General features: G+C 68.4%; 3 protein-coding genes across 4 annotated transcripts; 1 reads left to right on the forward strand and 2 right to left on the reverse strand.

The window, feature by feature from the left end:
* The first annotated feature begins 2,952 nt into the window (after positions 1-2,952).
* ATXN7L3 (ataxin 7 like 3) lies at positions 2,953-9,509 on the forward strand. Of its 2 annotated transcripts, XM_085561709.1 has the most exons (14): positions 3,039-3,099; positions 3,726-3,815; positions 4,471-4,577; positions 4,663-4,795; positions 5,183-5,354; positions 5,737-5,834; positions 6,036-6,058; positions 6,132-6,177; positions 6,354-6,385; positions 6,491-6,559; positions 6,795-6,838; positions 6,940-7,011; positions 7,243-7,376; positions 7,674-9,509. In XM_085561709.1, the coding sequence occupies exons 3-14, from the start codon at positions 4,527-4,529 to the stop codon at positions 7,823-7,825; spliced, it is 1,026 nt and encodes a 341-aa protein (XP_085417835.1). In that variant the 5' UTR covers positions 3,039-3,099; positions 3,726-3,815; positions 4,471-4,526; the 3' UTR covers positions 7,826-9,509. The 2 variants fall into 2 exon arrangements, with proteins under 2 accessions (XP_077644498.1, XP_085417835.1); XM_077788372.2 differs by lacking the exon at positions 3,726-3,815 and having other exon boundaries at positions 2,953-3,099.
* Positions 9,510-9,687: 178 nt separating this feature from the next.
* TMUB2 (transmembrane and ubiquitin like domain containing 2) lies at positions 9,688-11,624 on the reverse strand. Its single transcript, XM_077788374.2, has 3 exons — positions 11,527-11,624; positions 10,523-11,285; positions 9,688-10,256 (listed from the first exon to the last, which is right to left on the reverse strand). The coding sequence occupies exons 2-3, from the start codon at positions 10,993-10,995 to the stop codon at positions 9,887-9,889; spliced, it is 843 nt and encodes a 280-aa protein (XP_077644500.1). The 5' UTR covers positions 10,996-11,285; positions 11,527-11,624; the 3' UTR covers positions 9,688-9,886.
* A 132-nt stretch (positions 11,625-11,756) lies between these two features.
* On the reverse strand, positions 11,757-14,886 carry ASB16 (ankyrin repeat and SOCS box containing 16). The gene is made up of 5 exons (XM_021538497.4): positions 14,329-14,886; positions 13,785-14,052; positions 12,526-13,018; positions 12,342-12,455; positions 11,757-12,261 (listed from the first exon to the last, which is right to left on the reverse strand). Exons 1-5 carry the CDS (start codon positions 14,633-14,635, stop codon positions 12,076-12,078), a joined length of 1,368 nt encoding a protein of 455 aa, XP_021394172.1. The 5' UTR covers positions 14,636-14,886; the 3' UTR covers positions 11,757-12,075.
* Positions 14,887-14,902: the final 16 nt, after the last annotated feature.

A 14,902-nucleotide genomic window follows, 5' to 3' on the forward strand; every position in this document is an offset into this window, starting at 1 on the left:
GACCGGCGGCTCAGCGTGACCAAGGGGGGTGCGGGGTCCCCCCCGCTCTGTTGTCGGTGGTTGTTGTGCCGTTGTATTTTATTTTATTTTTTTTTTCGGGTTTTTTTTTTTCCCTTTTTATAAAACAAGAAAGATCCATCTTTTTTTATTTTTCATTTCCCCCTCCCCGTTTCTCCCCCTACCCCTTTTCCTTGCCCTCCATCCCCCACCCCCCCATTTTCCTCTCTGTCTCTGGTGAAGCTGCTCCTCTCCCTTCCAAATCCTGGGCGGGGGACCAGAGCTCCCCTTGCCTCAGTTTACCCCAGTTAACGCCAGTTCATGTCCCCCCCTGGGGGGCCTCACCACCCCCCAGGCCATGCTGTAAATTTTGGTGTGGTTTGGGTTTATTTTGGGGGGTCGATGCCCCCCTCCCAGGAGGGGCTGGGGCCGCGGGGACCGGGGTGGGTGCATGGGGGGCCCTGGCAGGGCCCCCCCTTTTTTTAAGCAGACACGAGCACCAGCAATCCCACGGCACCTCCCTGCAGGGTTCCGTCCCCCCACCCCGTGCCACCCCCCAAAACCCACCCAGTGTCATTGGGGACCCCCCCAGACCCCCATTCTACCTGGGGGGCTCAAGATTTGTTCCTTCAGCCCCCCCCCATCCTGTCCCTGGAGAGGAGCTGGGCTGGGGGACAGGATTTGGGGAGCCCCAGGGAAGGGGATGGGGGACCTGGGGGGGTTTTCTCTCGTTTTTCTCTTCACCCAAATCTCCGCAGGGCTGGGGGCCAGGGGGGGCCATGCTGCAGATTTTGGGGTTTGAGGGGTCCCTGCCCCCCAGCTCTGTGATGCCCCCCAGTTTTGCTGCTCTCAGCACCCCAAATCCCACCCCCCAAAAAGACCCTGGGGACCCCCTCCGTGCTGAGGCGAAGGTGGGGGCAGCACCCCTTGGCCTTGCCTCAGTTTGGGCTGAAAAAACACCATTTTGGGCAAACTGCCCCCAGCCGTGGGGGAAGGGGTGAACCCGGGTGCTCCCGCACGGACAATCCCCCCGTGTCCCCCCGGGACCGGGGCCCCGAAGAGAACCCAGATGGTGCCGCCCCCCCCCCAAAATGTCCATCTGTCCGTCCCTCTGATTCCCCCTCCCACTTACCCCAATCCATTTGGGATTTTCCTTTCATTTTCATCCCAATTTTTAATCGCCGCCCCTCCCAAAATCCCCTAAGGGGAACCCCCCATCCCTTTTTTCTGCTGAATGTACCCAGCACTGTCGTGTTTTAGTGGATGTGTTTTTAGTACAAAAAAAAAGACAAAAAAAAAAAATCAAACCCCACCTTTTTTTCCCCCCACCTTTTTTTCTGTTAAAAAAAAAAGGTAAAAAAAATGAAATAATAAAAAAGAAAAATTCTTACAGCGCCGACAACTGGGGAGGGGGTGGGAAAGACGTTTGCGCTGCAAGAGAATTCCTGAGTGCATTTTGGCACTGCCACAAAATCCCGGGATCCTTTAGATGGAAGTTCTTGTGAATTACGTTAAAAAAAAAAGGCAAAAAAACACCAAAAAAAAAAAAAGATTAAAAAAAATCATCTTTTTTTTTCTAATATTTAAAGAGTGTTTTTGTAGGTTTAAAAAAAAGACAAAAAAAAAAGGAAAAAAAAAAAGAAAAATAATAATAATCCCGACTCGGAATTTGTACGGCTGAGCGGGACGCAGGGGTCGTGTCCCTGGTATCCCGGTTTGCTTGGGGTTTTGGTTCTTTTTGTTTTGTTTTGTTTATTTTTGAGTTTTTTGGGGTTTTTTGTTTTTCCTTTTTTTTCTCTTTTTTTTTTTTTTTGTATAATAAAGTGAAAAATAATGTTTCTGTTCTCATGTCATTACTATAAAAAAATAAAACTTTAGGAAAAAAAAAAAAAAAGGACAAGCGTGAGGAGTGTTTTTCCTCCTTCCTGGGGGAGGGAAGCCCTGGGGGTCGTTTTTGGGGCTCTGTGGCGCCCAGGGAGCTGCAGGCTGGGCTCTGGAGGCGCCCGCGGCTCCGGGGTGTCACCGGGATCTCCCCGTGGGGTGTAGGGATGAGCTTCGGGGGTCCGGGGCTTGCGGGGTCCGGGGGTCCGGGGCTTGCGGGGTCCGGGGGTCCGGGGGTCCGGGGGTTGCGGGGTTCAGGTTTGGGGGGTCCGGGGGTCCGGGGTTTGCGGGGTCCGGGGATTGCGGGGTTCAGGTTTGGGGGGTCCGGGGATCCGGGGTTCAGGTTTGGGGGGTCCGGGGGTCCGGGGTTTGCGGGGTCCGGGGGTTGCGAGGTTCAGGTTTGGGGGGTCCGGGATTTGCGGGGTTTGGGGGTCCGGGGTTTGCGGGGTCCGGGGGTTGCGGGGTTCAGGTTTGGGGGTCCGGGGTTTGCGGGGCCCGGAGGTTGCGGGGTTCAGGTTTGGGGGGTCCGGGGTTTGCGGGGTTCAGGTTTCGGGGGTCCGGGGGTTGCGGGGTTCAGGTTTCGGGGGTCCGGGGGTCCGGGGGTTGCGGGGTCCGGGGGTTGCGGGGTTCAGGTTTGCGGGGTCCGGGGGTTGCGGGGTTCAGGTTTGGGGGGTCCGGGGGTCCGGGGGTTGCGGGGTCCGGGGGTTGCGGGGTTCAGGTTTGCGGGGTCCGGGGGTTGCGGGGTTCAGGTTTGGGGGGTCCGGGGGTCCGGGGGTTGCGGGGTCCCTGCGGGGTCCGGCCGCGGGGGGGAGCTCCGGCCCCGCCCAAGCCCCGCCCATTCCCGCCCCGCCCCGCCCCCGTGACTGTGACGAGGCCCCGCGCGGCGGCGGCGGCGGCTCCGGCCCCTCCCCATTGGCCGCAGCCCCTGACGGCGCCTCCCCATTGGCCGGGCGCGGCGGGGGCGGGGCCGGCGGTGCGCGCGCCGGGCGCGCCGCCCCGCCCCTCCCTCAGCGCCCTCAGCGCCCTGGGCCGCCGCCGCCGGGCGGAGGCAGCGCCAGGCCCGGCCCGGCCGCTCCGCCCGCCCGCCGCTCCGCCCGGCCCCGCCGCTCCGCCCGGCCCCGCGCCGGCCCCCGCCATGGCCACTCGCCGCCGGGCCCCGCGCCGGAGCGGCGGGGGGCGCTGACCCGGCCCCGCCCCGGCCCCGGCGGAGCCTCCGCGCCGGTGAGTGCCCGCCCGCCCCGCCCCTCCGGGCCCTGCCCGCCCGCGGGGCCCCGCCGCACCGGAGCGGGGCCTGCTGACCCCGCCCCGGGACCTCCCCGCCGGCGCTCGGGGACCCCGCGGTCCGCCCGTGCCCTCCCAGCCCGGTCCGAGGGGCCCCGGGACCCTGCCCGGGATCCCCAGGTCCCGAGCCTCCCCTTCCCCCTCCCTCGCTCTCTGCCTGAACCCCCCAGGGGCCCCCCGGACCTGCTGGGCACTCCTGGTTCCCCTCCTGCCCCCTTTCCTGCCCCCCGCTTCCTCAGAGTCCCCACAACCCTCACTGGGCCCCCCAGCCCCATGCCTCCAGATCTCCCTTCTCCCCCCATTTTCCTGTTTTTCCATCCACTCCTGAGAGCCCTGGCGTCTCCCTTATCTCCCCCAGACGGGCGAGAGACCCCCCCCGAGCTGCCCCTAACCCCCCTTTGGTGTCTGTCCCCCCGCCCTCCTCTCCTGAGACCCCCCCAGGCCCTGAGACCCCTCATTCCCTACCCCTACCTTGATCCCGAGAGCCCCTGGGACCCTCCCTGACCCCCCAGCCCTATGGGAGACCCCCTGAACCTCCCCCCTTTTCCCCCCCTTTTCTGCCTCAGCCTGGGGGGTGTGCTGGGGGCTGAGCCAATTCCAGCCCGTTTCCTCTTTCCATTGTGGAAGGAAGAAATCCTTGGATCAGCGGGACTGGGGTGCGTACGGGGGGCCTGGAGACCCCTCTTGTGTCCCCCCAGCTCCATGACAAACAGGGGTTCTACTGGGCAGCACCCTTGGGTGCTGGGGGTGTCTGACCCTGGCTTTGGGGTCTTGAGACTCCCATTGGCGGGGAGGGGAGGCCAGGTCCCATTTTGGGGGGCACACGGTGCTCCCCTCCATCTCCTGCCAGGGAGGGTGATGCAGCAAAATCACCCCCCCGGAGGTGGGGGCAGTTTGGGGACACCCCGAGTCCCCTGTGCTCACCTACAGTCCTGACACAGTGTGGGGTGAGGTGGGGCTGCTGTGGGGGCCGTGCCACCTCTCTGAGCGCTGGGCGTGTCCCAGGCTGGCCTGAGGGCTGGGGGGCACGCTGGGGGACAGGGGACACCCCACCCTTGTCAGCCAGTGTCCCCCACTAACCTGGGGGGATCCATGCCAGGCTGGGGAGGGGCACGCCCAGCTGGGAGACCCCCGAGCCCCCCGACTTCACTCCAGCAGGGTTTAACCCCAGGACCGTTTTCCTTGGGGACCCCCCAGAGCGCATCTTGGGGCCATGCCAGGGTGTGCAGTGGGATTTTGGCTGGGAAGGGGGTCGGGACAGGTCTGCAGGTGAGGGCTGAGGTGCCAGTGAGACCCCCCCCGTGCCCCCAGCCCCCCGTGTCCCGTGCTATGAGTGTTCGGCGTGACTTCTCCGCAAGCAGTTGCAAATGAAAATGGAGGATATGTCTTTGTCTGGCCTGGATAACAGCAAACTGGAGGTGAGCTGCCCCCTCCGGGGGTCTGTCTGTCCCCTGGGGTGTCCGTGTGTCCCCCCCCGTCCCTAACAGCCCCCTGGGCCCCCAGGCCATTGCACATGAGATCTACACGGAGCTGGTGGAGGATGCCTGCCTGGGGCTCTGCTTCGAGGTGCACCGGGCTGTCAAGTGCGGCTACTTCTTCCTGGATGACACGGACCCTGACAGTATGAAGGACTTCGGTGAGCCCCCCAAGGCCCCCAGGGCCAGGGTGATGCTGGGACACAGCCAGGCCCTGCTCCCAGAGAGCCCGTGGGGGTTCGGTGTCCCCACACACCGGGATTTGGCTTTGAGGGGGATTAAACACCCACATGTCCCCCCAGCAGTGAGCAGACTGTGCTGGAGGGGAAAATGGGGGGGTACTGAACCCCAAAGCGTGGGGCTGGGGCCCTGGGGGGCACAGCTGGGGTGTGGGTGGGAGGTGGCAGAGACCCCCTGGCAGAGCTGCCGCTGGTTTCAGCTCCCCCGAGTCCCCTTGAGGCTGTGGGGAGGCTCCGGGCAAGGGTCTGCCCGAGGCCCCCCAGAGCAGCTGGGGGTCTCGGGGCAGGGGCTGAGCGTGTCCCCCGCAGAGATCGTGGACCAGCCGGGCGTGGACATCTTCGGGCAGGTGTACAACCAGTGGAAGAACAAGGAGTGCGTGTGCCCCAACTGCAGCCGCAGCATCGCCGCCTCCCGCTTCGCCCCTCACCTGGAGAAGTGCCTGGGCATGGGCCGCAACAGCAGCCGCATCGCCAACCGCAGGTGGGGCTGGGCTGCTCCCGGGGAAACCGAGGCACCGCTGGGCCTGCCGGGGTGGATTCGGGCTCTGAGGAGCCTGGGATGCCAGTTCAGCCAATTCTGTGTCTCCCCTGTCCTCGCTTTCCATCCTGGGGGTGTCCAGCTGGGTTCCCCCTGGAGCTCCTCTTGTTCCTCCCTGCCAGTTTATCTCTCCTGGGAAAAGAAGCTGGGAATCCTGGGGGCTGTGTCCTGTGTCCCCCCTGGGGGTTCTGTCCCTGCCTCGGTGGCTCTCTGGATCCCTGGGTGCCGGGGAGGACAGAGGTGCAGGGGGACGTGGGATGGATCCAGGGCTCCCTGGAGGATGTGGGGCAGACCCCGGTGTGATCTCCTTCCCCTCCCCGCTCAGGATCGCGAGCAGCAACAACCTGAACAAGTCAGAGAGTGACCAGGAGGACAACGATGACATCAATGACAACGACTGGTCCTATGGCTCCGAGAAGAAAGGTGGGGAGGGGTCCCTGGTGTCCTGAGGGGTGGGGGACATGTCCTGCGTGCCCCGTGGCCCCTGAACCCCAGTGCTGGGTGGGTGTGAGGGGAGAGCAGCCACGACTGGTGGTCCCAGCTCTGGGGAGGCGGCTGTGGCTCTGGGCTTGAGGCTGCACCACTGGAAAAGGTCCAATCTTTCCTTTCTGTCTTTCTCCATAGCAAAGAAGAGGAAATCGGATAAGGTGAGGGCTGCAGGGAAGGGTGGGGGGCACGGGGAGGCCACAGGACGACCCCAACACCCTCCTCTCGTTGCAGAACCCCAACTCGCCCCGCAGGTCCAAGTCCCTGAAACACAAAAATGGTGAGGGGGCAGAGCTGGCACCCCCGGGGTGGGGCTGAAAAACGGGGAGGGGGCTCACACATTGGGGCTGGGCTGGTGTTGGGGGGTATTTGGGGTGGGGAGGCTGGGCTGGTGGCAGTGGGAGGGGGCCCTGGGGGTCCCGGGCAGGACCCCCCCTCACCTTTCCTCCCTCCCAGGCGAGATCGGCGGGAACCCCGATCCCTTCAAGGTGAGCCGGGGCTGGGGGAGATGGCTGCCAGTGCTCTCCTCCCCAGGGGCTGCATTGCCCCCCGGGAGGGTCCCCCCAGCCCTGAGCCTGCTCCCTGCCCCCCAGTACAGCAACTCGGCTGGCATCAACTACGAGACGCTGGGCCCCGAGGAGCTGCGGACGCTGCTCACCACGGTGCGGGACTGGGGGCTGCGGCAGCACGGCGGGCGGGACCCGGGGGTCTCTCCCCGCTGGGGCTGCTTGCCCGGCTGGGAATGGGGACCTGCAGCAGGTCCCGAGGCGGGGCAGTGGCTGCTTTGTCTGGGACACAGCACTGGGAGACTGGGGGGCCCCAGGGCTGTGATGGTGCAGCACAGCCCAGGGGTCACTCGCCTGTCCCCCCAAACTCACCTGGCCCTTCCCTGCCCAGCAATGCGGGGTCATCTCGGAACACACCAAGAAGATGTGCACCAGGTGAGGGCAGCTTGCTCTGGGGGGCTTCCCCAGGGTCCCCACATGCCCCCATCCTCATGGGAGGGGGGAAGGCACGCCTCAGTGCCGTGTGTCACCCCCAGGTCCCTGCGGTGTCCCCAGCACACGGATGAGCAGCGCAGGGCAGTCCGGGTTTACCTCCTTGGGCCCTCGGCGTAAGTGGGTGCAGGTCGGGGTCCCGGGGTCGGACTGGGGGGGCTGCATGGGGTGCTCAGGTGGGGTTTGGACAGGGATGGCCCTGGGGAGGCCTGCAGGGGATGGGAGCCCCGGGCTGGGGCTGGGATTTGCAGCCCGGCAGGGTGGTGGGGCTGGGCCGAGCCCCTGGGCATCCCCTTGGCGTTTGGGGGGCTCTGTCCCCACCCACCCTCTGTAACACCCGTGCCCAGGTCCCTGCCCGAGGCTGAGGCCGGTGTGGAGAACGACAGCTTCGAGGTGGCCGAGAGCCAGGCCCTCATGAGCCGCCTGCAGTGGGACGGCTCCTCCGACATCTCCCCCTCCGACTCGGCCTCCTCCAAAGCCAGTGAGTGCTCAGGGGCTGGGGGCACACGGGTGGCACAGACCCCTCCGAGGGGCAAATCCGGAGGCACAGATACCTCTGTGGGAGCAAAACTGGCTGTTCTGGCATGTCCTCAGTACAAGAGGGGTTGAACAGACCATGGCTCCAAAGCCTGGAGCACCTTGTTCCCCACTTGGGAGGGGCAGGAACATTCCGGGGTACATTTTCTTGGGTGTTGACCAGAGTTGGGCATCATCCACTCTGTTCTGGGGCTCATCTCCTCCCTGACACCCCCATTTCTTCCCTCTCTCCCGTCCCTAGGTACAAACAACTCCGAGTCCCGCAAGACCAAGAAGAAGAAGCCCCACCTGGGGCTGGTGAGCGGCGCCCCAGGGCTCGGCTCCAGCAAGAAGAAGAAGCCCAAGCCCCCTGCCCCCCACACCCCCAGCATCTACGATGACATCAACAACTGAGCCCCGCCGAGCTGGGGAGGGGCAGGACGGACAGAGGGACGGACAGAGGGACAGACAGAGGCCAGGCCAGCCCCCGGGCACCCCCAGGCCGGACACAGTGTGGGTACCGGAGCTCAGAGGACTCGGCTGGAGTGGGGCTGGATTTGGGGAGCCCCCGTTCGTGCCCCCCTTCCTCCCGCCCTGCCCCAGTGCCTCTATTTATTCTGTGACAGTTTTTGTACGTGGGGCTCCCATCGGGGCGTCACTCTCAAACGTGGGGGTACAGCCCCCCTTCCCTCCCAGCACCCCCAAAGCCAGCTGTGCCCCCCCACACCCGCTCCTCACTCACCCCAATGGGGTGGGGGGCACCTGGACACCCTGGGCAGGTCTGGGCCTGGGTCAGGGGGTTGTGAATCCCCCCTGCCCTGAGGTTTTGGGGTGAGCCCCCCACTCTGGGGCTGCCCCCCCTCCCTGCCCTGGGCTGGCACTCGCCGGTCAGGCTGGCTCAGGAAGGGGGGGTCACACTGGGGGGGTCCCTTCATACTCAGAGGACAAGGGAGCATCCTCTCACCCCCAAATCTGTCCAGCTGTGCCTGCAGTCAGCTGGTGGGGGTCTTGAGGGCCTGGCAGTGCCCACGCAGGGGGGTCACAGGGGGCTGCATGCTGCATCCTTGGGGGTGGGTCTGGGGGTGGGGGGAGCTGCTGTGACCATCCCTGTGCCAAACTGTTTGGGGAGGGGGGACCCCAACCTATCAGGGACGTCTAGGGGGGAGCTGGAAGTGGAGCAAAACCTGGGGGGGGAAAGCCCAGCCCAGCTTCAGCGCAGAGCCCCCCACTCCTGGTGTCCCCAGGGCAGCTCTGCGTGCCCTCCACGCGTGCCTGGGACCTGCTGCTGCAGTCGGGGGGTCAGTGGGGACCCCCCCACAGCTCTGCTCTCGCTCGGGGGGCCAGGACCAGCGCCCTGCTGTGCGGGCTGGGGGGGACAGGTCCCTCTGGCTGGATCCAGGTCACCCCTGCCCCGTGATCCCCTCCCTCCCCACAGCTGTTCTCCGTGGCAGGGGCTGTGCTGGGACAGGGTTGGCTCTGTTGTCCCTCCCTTGCTCTCTGACCCCCATCTGGCCATGTGTCCCCGGGGTGGAGCCGTGTCTGTCCCCCCACCCCGGTGCCGTGGCTCGTCTCTCGCAGGGACTCCCACATTATGGTGCTCTCGACTCTGGATTCACTATTGTTTTCAAACTGCTGCTAAAGGCTGGGCTGGGGGGGTCCTGCAGAGCCCTGGGCACCTCAGAACCCTGCGGGCCCCCCTCGTGGGGACCCCCGAGCGGTCCCCGCTGCTGCGGGGCCGCCGGAGCACGCCGAGCTGGCCTTCGTGTGCCCCGGGGCCCCAGGACGGAGCTGTGGGCACCCAAAAACACGGGGGACCACCCCAGACTGCCTGGGGGGGCATGGCGAGCTGGGGCTGTGGGGGAAAGGCATCCTGAGCCCCTTCAGCTGCAGGAGAGGCACTGCGATTTGGGGTCCAAGGGGTGCAGTGGGGCTTGGGGGGGTCAGACCGTGCCCTGTGACCCCCCCAGGTCGGTGTCCTTGCCCCCCCCGGTGTTTCTGCGCGTCCCCCCCGCAGGGGAACTGAGCCCTTGTGAGGTCTGTGTGTCCCGTGAGTGGGTTGTGGCTGCCCCTGTAAATAAAACTGCATCTTGACTTGGTATCCCTGGCATTAATTACAGCTCGTTAATTAAACAGGGCCTTTACCCCTCCCACCTCCATCTCCACCCACTCCATTCAGCACGGGGCGGGGGGGGGGGGAGCCGGATTTGTTTTTATAAGACCCAGAAGTGTGGGTGGGTAGGAGAGCAGCTCCCAGGGCAGGAAGGCGACCACTGGGGTGACTTGACACCCTTTATTTGCATTAAAAAGTCCTTGGGAAGAAGCCACGGCCCGTTCCAGTGCTGTCCAGCTCCCCCAGAGCTGGGGCTGGGGACCGGCAGTGGAGTCTGGGGGGGGCACAGCCCCTTTTTGGGGGGCAAAGTCCGGCAGCGAGGCTGGGACCCAGCGCGGGGACGGAGGCCGCGGTGCCGCCCCGGCTCACCCCGCCTGCCCGTACAGCCCGAAGGCCAGGAGGGTGACCAGCACGGTGACACCGATCAGCGACACGGTGGCCGGGGCCGTGAAGAGCTGCCGGTAGTTGATGCGGAAATACCAGCCCAGCGCCAGCACCACCATCACCGTGGGCACCATCAGCGTGCCCCCGGCCAGCGGCAGCCCCGGGGCCGCGGGGCCGGCGGGGCCGGGCTCGGGCAGGGCGGCGGTGGCCGCGGTGGTCCCCCGGGAGCGGTGGCAGTGGATGACACAGTTGTCGGTGATGCGGAGCGAGCGCAGCGTGCGCGCCTGGTCCTGCAGCAGCTGCCCGCGGTAGATGAGCTTCATCTGGGCCTCCTGGCCCGGGAAGCATTTGCTGCGGGAGGAGGGAGGAGGGTGGGGGCGGCGGAGACCCCGGACCCGCCCGGGGAGGGACCCGCCCGGGCTGGGAGCCCCTCCGTTAAACGGGGAGGGTTCACCACGGCACCGCCACCGCCGCCTCTTTCGAACTTGCTGTCTCAAAGCCCACACCCCCCGGTATTTTTGGCACATCGGGAGGGATGAACGCCCTCCCCCGTCCCGTGGGAAGCGGCTGTTCGCAGCGGGGGCCCGGCAGCGCTCCCCGCGTCCCCCGGCCCTCACCTCTTGAGAACCCCCACGGTGTCCTCGGGCCGGGCCACCGCCACCTCCTCGGTGTCGTTGAGGAACTTGAGGCGGATCTTGATGAGGCCGGGGCACGCGTCACCGGTGCCCCCGGGCTCAGCGGCGCCCCGGGACAAGCCGGGCGCGTCCAGCAGCTGCTCCAGGCCGGGCTCGGGGCCGCTCCCGCTGTCCCCCGGTGCCGCCGCCCCTTCCTCCTCCGTTTTCTCCTCCGCGCCCGCGGGGCTCCTGGGGGGCTCCGGGGCCTCGGCCGCCCCCGCGGGCCCCGCGTAGGGCGGCAGCGGCCCGAGGCGGATGACGGCCGCGTCCCCGGTGCCCAGGAGCTGGCTGCCGCCCTCGGCCACGTACGTGGACAGCCAGGCCAGCACCAGCGCCAGCACCAGCACGGCCACCCCGGCCACCAGCGTCACCTCGTCCCCCACCCCCACGATGAGGGGGGCGGCCGGGGGCTCCATCTCCGCGATGCCCGCCTCGACCTCCCGGTGCCCGGTGTGAGCGAGCGGCGCGGCGGCAGCGGGGACCCCCGGGGCTGCCCCGGTGCCACCTTCGGGCTCACAACAGACCCTGGGGCCGCTCCCGGTACCCGGAGACCGCAGGGACGGGAGCTCCTCGCTGCGGATTGTCCTCCTCGCTCCCGAGACACCGAACCGGCGGCGCTGCGCTCACCTCACCGGGCCCGGCGGAGAGTCCCGGGGGTGCCCCAGCCCCTCGGTGCCCAGCGGGGCAGGGTCAGGCCATCCCCGACCTGGACGGAGCAGAGCGATGCGGTCAGCGGGGCCCGGGCATGGCGGGGCGGGAGGAACCGGGGACGTCCCGACCCGTGCCCGGGGCTCCCGGTGTGTCCCTGCCGGTCCCCGTGATTCCCGGGGGTGCCGGTGCGTGCCCGCCATGCCCGGCCATCCCGGGGGGTGCCGGTGTGTCCCTGCCAGCCCCGCGGTCCCGGGTGTCCCCGCGGTCCCGGGGGTCCCGGTGCCCCCCCCACTCACCGCCTCCCGCCGCCGCCGCCCCGCCGGAAGCGCCACGTCACCGCGCGCCGCCGCCAGGGGGCGGCCGGGGGCGGCGGGCGCGCCCCGGGGGCGGGGCCAGAGGGGCGGGGCCAGCGGAACGCGCCCCGAGTGGGCGGGGCCAGCGGAACGCGCCCCGAGTGGGCGGGGCCGGCGTGGGCGGGGCCACTTGGGGCGGAGTCACCGGCGGGGCGGGGCCCGGGAGCACCGTGGGAACCCCGGGCTGAGCCCCCCCGGGACCGGAACCCCCCGGACCCCCCGGCCCGGCTGTAACCCCCGCCACGGCCCCCACATCCTCCGGGGCCCGTCTGTCCCCCCCCTGCCACCCAAGGGCTCTGTCCCCTCCTCCCCCGTCCCCACTGCAGGTGACGCTGCCCCGCTGGTCCCACGGGGACAAGGACACCTCGGGAGCCACCTCTGCCATGTCCTTTACTGACAGCAGGGCACGGGGAGGACACAGGCAGCGGACACTCGTGGGGAGCAAGGAGGGCACGCAAGAAGGGGGCAGCGGCGGGGACACATGGAGTGCCCTCAGGAGATGAGACCCTCGATGGGCAGCTGGAGGTAGCGGCGCAGTGCGGGTGGCAGCGCCAGCTCGGGGACAGCGGCGCGACAGCGGGCGCCCAGGTGGCGCCGGATGGCCACGCGGGCCAGGTGCTGCAGCCGCCGCGGCCGCCCCGCCATGCGCACGGCCGAGGCGTAGAACTCCCGGTGCTCCTGCGTGGGGGGACACGGGAGGGCTCGGTGCGCCGGGATGGGACACGGGCACGGCCCGGGACCCCCCAGGACCCCGTTACCTCCCAGAGCTCGGGGGGCACGGCCTCCGCCCAGCCGTCGGCGGGGGGCACGCGGTCGTAGGCGTTGAGCATCACCTCCAGCGCCGGCGGGTGCTGGCAGCACAGCCTGAGCATCTGCCAGCAGAGCCGTGTCACCGGGGTGACCCCCCCGGCACCCCGAGTCCCCCGTCACCCCGTGCCCCACCTTGGGGTGCGCGGGGAGGGCGCCGTGGTCCAGCAGCAGGGCCAGGATCTCCTCGGGCCGCTGCTCCCGGTACTCGGGCACGGCGCGGAGGGCGCAGTCCATGGGGGTGTCCCCGGCGCCGTTGGGCACGGCGGCGTCGGCGCCGTGGCGCAGCAGCAGCCGGGCCAGCGCGGCGTGCCCGTTGGCACAGGCGTTGTGCAGCGGCGTGTGGCCCTTGCGGCCCGCGGCCCCGGCCCGGGCGCCGGCCGCCAGCAGCCGCTCGGCCACGCGCAGGAACCGCTCGGCGTCCTCGGGGCGCTCGGCCGCCGCCGCCGCCGCGTTCAGCGGGGTCTCGCCCTGCTGGGTGCGCCGCTCGGGGTCGGCGCCGTGGTGCAGGTACAGCTCCACGTGGGCCGGCAGCCCGTGGCGCGCCGCCACGTGCAGCGCCGTCACCTGCCGGTCGCGCGTGCCCAGGTTCACCCGCGCGCCGTGCGCCAGCAGCAGCTCCGCGCACCTGGAGCGCGTGGGAACGGTGAGCGGGCGCGGCGGGGACACGCGGCACCCGTGGGACGCGACCGGGACGTGCCAGGGAGACGTGATTGCAGTGGGACACCCGCAGGGACACCCCCAGGGACACCCCGGGAAAGCCTGGAGTCACCTGGGAACCATGGGACACCCTCAGGGACACCCCCAGGGACACTCCGGGAAAGCCTGGAGTCACCTGGGAACCATGGGACACCCTCAGGGACACCCCGGGAAAGCCTGGAGTCACCTGGGAACCATGGGACACCCTCAGGGACACCCCCAGGGACACCCCGGGAAAGCCTGGAGTCACCTGGGAACCATGGGACACCCCCAGGGACACCCCGGGAAAGCCTGGAGTCATCTGTGACCTGTGGGACACGGCCAGTGACACCCTGGAGTGACCTGTCACCCATGGGATACCCCCAGGGACACCCCGGGAAAGCCTGGAGTCACCTGGGAACCATGGGACACCCTCAGGGACACCCCCAGGGACACCCAGTGACACCCTGGAGTGACCTGTCACCCACGGGACGCTGCCATGGGCACCCTGGAGTGACCTGTCACCCACAGGACACCCCCAGGCACCCCCCAGGACACCCCCCAGGCCCCTGGCTCCCAGGTTGCGTGGGTGGGGCAGGAGTGAGGATCTCACGGGCCCCTCCTGCAGTGAGCCCGCCCTGGCTGCAGGTGAGACCCCACAGGTGAGACCCTGCAGGTGAGACCCCACAGGTGAGACCCCGCAGGTGAGCCCGCACCTGAGGCTGTGGGGCGCGGTGCAGAGGTGCAGCGGGGCCGAGCCGTCGGCGCTCAGCACGTTGGGGTCGGCTCCGAAGGCCAGCAGCAGGCGGGCGCAGTTGGGGTGGGGGGCGGCCGCGCTGTCGTGCAGGGGGGCCCGGCCCCCCACCACGGCGTCCACGGCCGCCCCGCGGAGCAGCAGGTGCCGGGCGCAGGCCTCGTAGCCGCGGGCGGCGGCGATGCGCAGGGCCGAGGTGTGCTCCCGGCGGGGGCTCAGCACCCACAGCCCTGCGGGGGTCAGCGGGGGCTGCCGGACAGCCCGCACCCCGCTGGACCCCCCTCACCCACACCCACCCACCCTGGAGCTGGCGGGAGCAGTGGGGCGCCCATGGGGCTGCCCCGAGCACCCGCCCTGCCCCAGACTCCCTGTCACCCACAAACCGGAGCAGCCAGCCCCGCTCCCCCCGGAGCTGCACCCCCTTTTCCTGCCCCCCACTCGTTCTGCAGGGGAACGGGGGGGAGGGAGAAGCAGGGAAGGACCCCCAGCCCCATGGCCGGCCGTACCCTGCTCCGGTGACCACACCAGCTCCTCGCTGACCATCTCCAACACCAGATTGGCGCTGGCCTCGTCCCTGAAGATGCTCTGGACGCGGGGCAGGTCCCCGGCGTAGAGGGCGTTGTGCACGGCGGGGTCCCGGCAGAGCTGGCGCCGCCGCGGGGGGCTCGGGGGGGCGCGGGGGGTCCCGGGCAGGGGGCGCGAGGCCGGTGCCCGGGCCAGCGCCCGGCGGCGATCCTCCCGCTCCAGCAGCTCCCGCTGCAGCCGCAGCGAGCGCAGCGCCGAGGGGCTGAAGGCGAAGCTCTCGTGGGCCATGGGCACCCGGCAGGGCAGGGCGGGGGGCTCGGGGCACAGCTCGGGGATATAAATAGGGCCGTGCCCCACAGGCGGGTGTGCAATCGAATCCCAGAGCCAGGGGATTATAAATAACTCCTGGTGGTAAACAGAGTCACGGGGTGCAGGGCAGCTTAAACTGTTGGTGGGCGCGAGGTGGGGACGTCCCACGGGGAGGGACCTGGGGATCCCTGGTCCTGCAGGGCTGTGAGAGCCTGGGGAGACGGCTCCTCACACCCGGAGGAGCAG

The sequence above is a fragment of the Lonchura striata genome, chromosome 27 (assembly GCF_050655825.1).
Source record: "Lonchura striata isolate lonStrDom1 chromosome 27, ASM5065582v1, whole genome shotgun sequence".
NCBI lineage: Eukaryota > Metazoa > Chordata > Aves > Passeriformes > Estrildidae > Lonchura > Lonchura striata.